Source organism: Mauremys reevesii, linkage group 1 (genome assembly GCF_016161935.1).
Source record: "Mauremys reevesii isolate NIE-2019 linkage group 1, ASM1616193v1, whole genome shotgun sequence".
NCBI classification, from domain to species: Eukaryota; Metazoa; Chordata; order Testudines; family Geoemydidae; genus Mauremys; species Mauremys reevesii.
In genome coordinates, this window is record NC_052623.1 from 227,203,608 (window position 1) to 227,211,556 (window position 7,949).

A 7,949-nucleotide genomic window follows, 5' to 3' on the forward strand; every position below is an offset into this window, starting at 1 on the left:
GTTCTGATAGCACGGATTCATCTCTCCATACAGCGATCAGATCCAGTACCTCCCATTTGGTCCATGCTGGAGCTCTTTTGCGATTCTGGGACTCCATGGTCACCTCTGCTGATGAGCTCTGCATGGTCACCTGTGCTGATCAGCTTGCCACGCTGGCCAAACAGGAAATGAGATTCAAAAGTTCATGGGCCTTTTCCTGTCTACCTAGCCAGTGCATCCGAGTTGAGAGCGCTGTCCAGAGCGGTCACAATCGAGCACTCTGGGATAGCTCCCGGAGGCCAATACCGTCGAATTGCGACCACACTACCCCAAATTGGACCCGGCAAGGTCGATTTCAGCGCTAATCCCCTCGTTGGGGGAGGAGTACCGAAATCGATTTTTAACAGCCCTTTAAATCGAAAATAACGGCTTCATCATGTGGACGGGTGCAGGGTTAAATCGATCTAACACTGCTAAATTCGACCTAAACTCATAGTGTAGACCAGGGCAAAGTCAGAAATATGAATTTCCAGAGGTTTGCTACGTGTGTAGTCTTTCAAAATGTATGTAGGCAGCATTAGAAATTACACTGAAATTCAGTTTTACTGATCACCCCGCGTGGTGATAATTTGGCTATTCAGATAAAATCTGAGGGCTCATTCTGCAAGTTCTTAATCATGTCTGTGGAACTATCCACTGAAAGGACTACTCAGTAAGAATTTGCAGAAATGAGCCCTCATGGTCAAATGCTGCCCTTTATTAAAGGTCAGCAACTCCCATTGAAGTCTATGGGGTTGAACAAATGTAAATGGGGGCAGAGTTTATCCTTTGCCTAAGACTTTTCCTATTGATACTGATGTGTTGGTCCCTTTTGAACACAGATCAGTAGGAATTTTTGTTGAAGAGATCCAATTGGAAACGATTTAACTGATTTTTTTTAAGTATTCACACAGGTAGGAGATGATAAATCATTTTTATTCAAACTCAGTTTCAGATAGAGAATGTTATGTAGGGTTATCAGCTCATCCACATTTGGAGGTTGAGCAGCCCCTGTTCTATTATTTCCACCCTAATGTGCTGGAGGAGAGAATGGTTGTGATAGAAATTAAGGGAAAACAGAAGATGGAATGGGGAAATGGAAGAGAAAAAAAGTAGATGGGGGAGAGAAGCCAAACTAGAAAAGGAAAATTTTAAATTTTGAACGGTGTACATTGGCACAAAAATTAACTCTGTCATTTTAAGTGATTTTGGTTCTGTATGCTTGTTTAAAAATTTCCATAGCATTCTTTAAAATATTTGACTTTATTACTTTCTAGACAACATTAGAACATGCAAGACCTGAAGAACCCAGCTGGGATGAAGATTTTGCAGATGTGTACCATGATCTGATACACTCTCCAGCTTCTGAAACTCTGTTAAACCTGGAACACAATTATTTTGTTAGTATCTCAGAATTAATAAGTGAAAGAGACGTGGAACTGAAAAAATTACGAGAGAGGTATTTTTAAAATGTCTCATTAAACTTGATGTTTTCTATATTACTCTGTTACAAGTTCTGTAAATGAACAGTTAGCAATATAAGGCTTATTTTAGCTTTTTCCTTCTTTAAAAAGAATACTGGTCAGTTAAAATACAAAAATGTAACTCCATGTAATAACTGTTTCAACTTTGAATCTAATCAAAAGCTAGAAAATGTAAAAGCTAAGATAATCTGAATCACATTAATATGTCCAAGTTCCACATACATTGTGGAATATATAATTTTTTTAAGTACATACGAATTAGGAAGCCTGCCAAACAATCAGTGGGGCCACCGGATGCTAAAGGATCACTCAAGAAAGACAAGGCTATTGCAGAAAAGCTAAATGAATTCTTTGTATTGGTCTTCACTGCAGAGGATGTGAGGGAGAGTCCCACACCTGAGCCATTCTTTTTAGGTGACAAATCTGAGGAACTGTCCAAGATTGAGATGTCACTAGAGGAGGTTTGGGGACAGATTGATAAATTAAACAGTAGTCAGTCACTGGGACTAGATTGTATTAATCCAAGAGATCTGAAGGAATTCAAATATGAAATTGCAGAACTACTAACTGGTATGTAACCTATTGTCAAATCAGCTTGTATACCAGATGACTGGAGGATAGCTGATGTGACGCCAATTTTTTAAAAAGACTCCAAAGGTGATCCTGGTAATTACAGACCATAAGTCTACAGTACCAGGGAAATTAGTTGAAAGTAAAATATAGTAAAGAACAGAATTATCAGACAGATGAACGTGATATGTTGGGGAAGAGTCAGCATGGCTTTTGTAAAGGGTAATCTTGCTTCACCAATGTATTAGAATTCTTTGAGGGGCTCAGCAAAGGTGGGCAAGGGTGATCCAGTGGCTATAGTATATTTGGACTTTAAGAAAGCCTTTGACAAGGTCCCTCACCCTCTTAAGCAAAGTAAGCAGTCATGGGATAAGAGGGAAGGTCCTCTCATGGAGCAGTAACTGGTTAAAAGACAGGAAAGAAAGAGTAGGAACAAATGGTCAGTTTTCACAGTGGAGAGGGGTATATAGTAGTGGTGTCCCCCAGGGATCTGTATTGAGACCAGTGCTGTTCAACATATTTATAAATGAACTGGAAAAAGAGATAAACAGGGAGGTGGCAACGTTTGCAGACAATACAAAATTATTCAGGTTAGTTAAGTCCAAAGCAGACTGAGAAGAGTTCTCTGTTCTGTTCATTCCCTCTGAAGTGTCTGGCACTGACTACTGTCAGAAGATGGGATACTGGGCTAGATGGACCATTGGTCTGACCCAATATGGCCATCCTTACGTTCCTGTTGTATTTTAAAAAGGAATGTAGTATATAGACAATGCAACATTTATTTATTTAGAGTCTAGAAAACGCAAAAAGGCCCCTATACAAAAGCTCCAGTACCTTTTAATGTGCCTTAAGTAATGCAAACCATCAACTTCCTCACATCAAAAGAGGGAGAAAAGACCTCCACTCAAGCCAATGATTATAGCTTATAATACATATTATTGGAACATTGGATTCTAGATAACGGGTAGACTGTTGAAAAGCTGCAAAAGCCTCTTTATCCACTAGGGAAAGTATATGCAATGCTTTCCTCTTTAGAGCAGAAATAACAATATAAAATATTAGTTTAAAAGGGTCAGGCTTCATTGTATTAACACCAAAATGTCCCAATTACATAGCTTGTTGAGTAGCAAATGAAGGTAAATGTCTCAAAACATCAACCTTCTGATATTATGCCCACATTATACAGTGCATGCACACATATTTAGTTTTTTCTCCTAGTATGAAGTGACTTTATTCATGACAGTTATGGAGACATTAAATTGCTACAATATGGGTATAGTGTGAGGTTTTGACTACTAGTGAATTATTTTCTCAGTGAATCACCTGTATGTATAAGCGGAAAAAAGAGCACATGGAAATAGCTCCACATTCTGTCTTGCAGAGCTTTGCTATGGCATAACTGTGTATTGACTTCAGTGGAATTTATTTTCATGTACACCGCTACCCTGCTGTAACACGACCCGAGATAACACGGGTTTGCATATAGCGCGGTAGCAGCGGGGCTCCAGCGGCGCTTTAAAGGGTCCTGGGTTCCGGCTGCTGCAGGGAGCCCAGGGCCCTTTAAATCACTGCTGGAGCCCTGCTGCCACTAACCAGGGGCTGCGTCAGTGGGTCTGGGCTGGCGATTTAAAGGGCCCGGGCTCCCCGCAGCGGCCGGAGCCCAGAGCTCTTTAAATCACCGCCGGAGTCCTGCCACTGCTACCCCGGGGCTGTGGCAGTGGGGCTCGGCCAGTGATTTAAAGGGCCATGGGCTGCTGTGGGGAGCCCCAGGCCCTTTAAATCACTGCTGGAGCCCTGCTGCTGCTACCCTGGGGCTGCGGCAGCGGGGCTCCACTGGCTATTTAAAGGGCCTGGGGCTCCCCGCGGCCGGAGCCCCAGGCTCTTTAAATCACCGCTGCAGCCCTGCCACCGCTACCCCAATATAACAGCATTTCACTTATAACGTGGTAGGGATTTTTGGCTCCCCACGACTGCGTTATATTGGGGCAGTGATGTACTTTGCATGACCATGAATCTTCATATGTAAGGGACTATTGAAGTTACACCAATTGAATGTAGGCATTATATAGTCTATTTACACATGTCCCTAGGTTTTAAATATAACCCTGTATATAACCCTTATATTAAAATAACCCTGTCCCTAGGTTTTAAATAGATGTTTAGTGCCAGGTATTGCTGCCAGTTCTGTGCTATGTTGAGCTGATCTTTGCTTGGAGAAAAGTGTGCCTGCAAAAGAAATGATGAAGCAAGTGACAAAGGAGAGTTTTTAGCTGAGCTGGCTCAGATGATTGGTGGTTATGTGATACTGAATCTTTCTTACTTTGAACGTAGCTCACACTGAAAGTTGTTCAATATAAAATGATTTTGTAGTTTCAGTCCAGTTTCTGGTGGTTAGGTATCCACATCACAGAAACACTACCAGTTGATAGTCTCACAGGACTGAATGGGTTCGGAAGTTAAACTATCCTTTCAACACAACAGATACTCCCTCCAGCTCAGAATTGGGAGAAGCTTGTCCTGTTCTGTTTCTGTAAAAAGGATTTTAGTATCCAGGTTGCTTATTTAACACACTTCACCTGCTTTAATTTTTTAAAGGGAAAAGGATTAAAATAAACTGTATTTAAACTATTTTCAACAAACAAAACAATGACAGCCTTCTGATATGCTGAGATTTGAAAAGTTGCTACTGCACATGTGAAAATTGACTTTTTAAAAAATGGTTGGTGTTATTGATCCTCAAACCGTGTGTAAAAAGTTCACTTTTAAAAGGAGTCAACCAGTAGCATTTATCTGATGCTAACAAATCATCCTATACATGGTTTGTTAGCACTGGATAAAAAGTTGCATAAAAATTTGCTTGCTTTACACAGATATTCCCAGTGAAGTCCCTTGTACTACTTATGTGGATAAATTGGGTGGGTTTGGCTCTGGATTTCTGATTTTTTTTTGCCTTCAAGCTTAATTTTATATTTAAACCTACCTTGAGAATGAAAATGTTGATGATGTAATTGACATTTATAAGTAGCTAAGCTTTCAACATTGGCAGAGACATCCAGAAAGTTTGCTTAATGTAACTATGCATTGGTCTAAATGATTGGCTTCTGATTTAGACAAGGAGCAGAAATGGATAAGGTGATGCAAGAACTAGGAAAGTCGCTAACAGATCAAGATGTAAATGCATTGGCTGCTCAGCATTTTGAATCCCAACAGGTAAATTAAGTTCAGTGAATTGGAATAAATCATGCAAAGAATTGTCTTAAGAAAGAAAAATGAATTGGTTGGAATGATGTCTACTTTTAGGTTTTGGAGAATAAATGGACCAGTGAACTAAAACAGTCCACCGCCATCCAAAAACAGGAGTATCAGGAATGGGTGATAAAACTTCATCAAGATCTAAAAAATCCCAACAACAGCTCAATCAGGTATTTAGCTCTGCTGTAAAGTTCTCTTTAAATATTCTTTCTGTTCAACTACAGTAATGTACAGGACTCGCTTTTTAGTAACTGTTCTCTAATAGTGATTTAAATTGAAAATATATATTGAAAGGCTAAGAGCCACTGAAAATAGAACCATCACATGTTCTTTTATAGAAGAGAGAAAATGTATAATGCTTTGCATGGGCTTAAATTATGGCTTTAAGTTGTGTCTTCCTACTTTACCTTACTATTTAAAATGTATATTTCTAATAGAATGTTCCAGAATGCATTCTGAAGTCATTTATGGATGGTTTTTTATTGGGTGTAAGCTGGTGTAACTCCAGAGTTGTCAGTATATACTAGTTGAGTTTCTGACCCTTGTTTCTGATTTTCAGAGTAGCACGGGCTGTAGGTCCTTAGCACATCTGAAAATCATGCACAAGGTCTCAAGTCAGGTGGTTCCCAAAAACGGAGCTACACGAACTTAGGCCCCAGTTCTGCAAATGCTGGTGGATGGAGTAGTCCTGTTGAGTTTTTAATAGGACTACTCACAAGAGTTCACAGGATTGAGATCTTTACTAACAGTTACAAAAGTTGGAGTCTTAATTTTTTAATTAAAGCTTTAATTATGCAGAAACAGATGGGGCACCTGGGAAGTGCTAATACAGCATGCCATCTCTTACTGTTTCTGCAGCACCCAGTTGTGACAGGAGACTGAAAAGTGTTTAATGATTAACTTTAATTGATTTGGAAGATGCTATTTACACAATGGAGAGAATAAAAGTCTCAGTTTTTAAAAATAATACACAGTTATTCAATTCGATGCTCGTTACTTTTTTATTTTTCCTTTTTTGTGACATTTATGTCTTAGTCTTCTTCTAATGTTGCAGAAACAAACATGCTTTATTTATTTGTGCATGAGCTGCACTAAGCATGTTGACAACAGTGTTTTCTGAAAACAGTGTTTGTCTTCTGCCGGGGAATTCAGCAAAGGGAGCTTGTGTTCTTAATGTACCACAAAAGAAATGGAGACTTTCATATCATTCATTATGAGCAAACAGTGGTGGATTTTTTTTCTTTTTTAAAGGACTGTTTAAAGGCTTTCCTACCAGATTGTAACGATTTAAAAGTAGGTCTAATTTGAAGCTCACATTCCTTTGATATCCCATTTTAAAACATCCACAAATGGATTTTTATAAAATCCAGCAAGTGCAGAATTATTTACTGGATGCTCTCAACAGCTAGGTTAAGAAGGGAAATCCAATATTTTTTTTTATCTTAAATCTCCCCTCCTTATAGTGGAATCTGTGACTTCTGCTCAGTTTAGGATAGAGCTGGGATTTGTAATCTCTCTGAGTCATACTGCTGTATTTTAATTATAAGGCTGCAGCAATCTGCTCTGTTTCATGCAAATTATATGCAGATTTTTGGCTTCCACGGATCAGTTGGGAAAAATGTGTATGTCCCTAACACAAAACAAAACAAATTTCTGCCTTGGAGAAGAAGAGCATTAATGATAAACCTTCTAGAGCTTTTAAATGTATTTTAATGGATTTCAGTGAGGAAATTAAGGTTCAACCCAGTCAGCTGAGAGAATCTGTAGAAGGAAATGGAAGAATTTATGAAGAGCAGAGACAGTTAGAAGAAAGTTTTACTATTCATTTGGGTAAGTATAGTAACATGATCCCATAGATAATTGAGCACTGAATTCTCAATAAGCCATTAAGCTGAAGTATAATTATATAGAATAATGTGTTGTTCATACTTAGAACTGAGAATAAGTGACAAAGTATTAAAATAATACCTAGAATAAGGCATCTTGATTTGTTGTATTTAAACAATAGCCTTGCAAATAGCTAACTGAAAAACTCTTTCTAGGGAAAATTTCAGGATACAGATCAAATGTTGTTTTTTTTTACATAGAGCCTGATTCAGCTTCTGTTGAAGTCAATGACAAAAGTTAAGAGTTGGATTAAACTCCAAAAAAAGAATTTCCAAAAATTAAATATTTAAAATGAAGTTTTAATTTGTTTATGCAATTGTATTTTTTAAATATTTGACATGTGCTGACAACCTACATATTTCATCCTCTGTCCCATGGTGGAGGATGGGACTTGTTTAGAGGCCTAGATTTACCTTCCTCTATCACATACACTTTGTCTTATCAGACCTTTTAGTCTTGTAAATTGCTACTATCGGTAGTATAAAATCTTGACACCTTTATAGATGCTAAAGAAAAGAACCTCACTCATTACCCTCATTTGATTATTTGTTGTGTATCTCCATTCTAAGTTTTGGTCACACACATACACAATGCATATTTGAGCATTAAAGGGTTGATAGCAATGAAAACTCTAGTTTGTTATTTAGTAATATATCTGAAGTTGTTTGGATTCAGCGCTCTTTGGGTTTGCTTTCTACACAGGAGCCCAGTTGAAAACTATGCATAATTTGAGATTAT

The 7,949-nt window shown here is 38.4% G+C and overlaps 1 protein-coding gene across 2 annotated transcripts in view; it reads left to right on the top strand.

Annotated features, from left to right (window-relative positions):
- C1H12orf4 (chromosome 1 C12orf4 homolog) overlaps window positions 1-7,949 on the top strand; it is a 33,197-nt gene that overhangs the window by 6,830 nt on the left and 18,418 nt on the right. For both annotated transcript variants that reach the window (XM_039538754.1, XM_039538765.1), the window contains exons 4-8: window positions 1,296-1,477; window positions 5,183-5,282; window positions 5,373-5,494; window positions 7,048-7,154; window positions 7,914-7,949. The exon at window positions 7,914-7,949 is cut by the window's right edge and continues 162 nt beyond it. In XM_039538754.1, coding sequence (XP_039394688.1) covers window positions 1,296-1,477; window positions 5,183-5,282; window positions 5,373-5,494; window positions 7,048-7,154; window positions 7,914-7,949 — 547 coding nt within the window. The remainder of the gene's footprint in view (window positions 1-1,295; window positions 1,478-5,182; window positions 5,283-5,372; window positions 5,495-7,047; window positions 7,155-7,913) is intronic.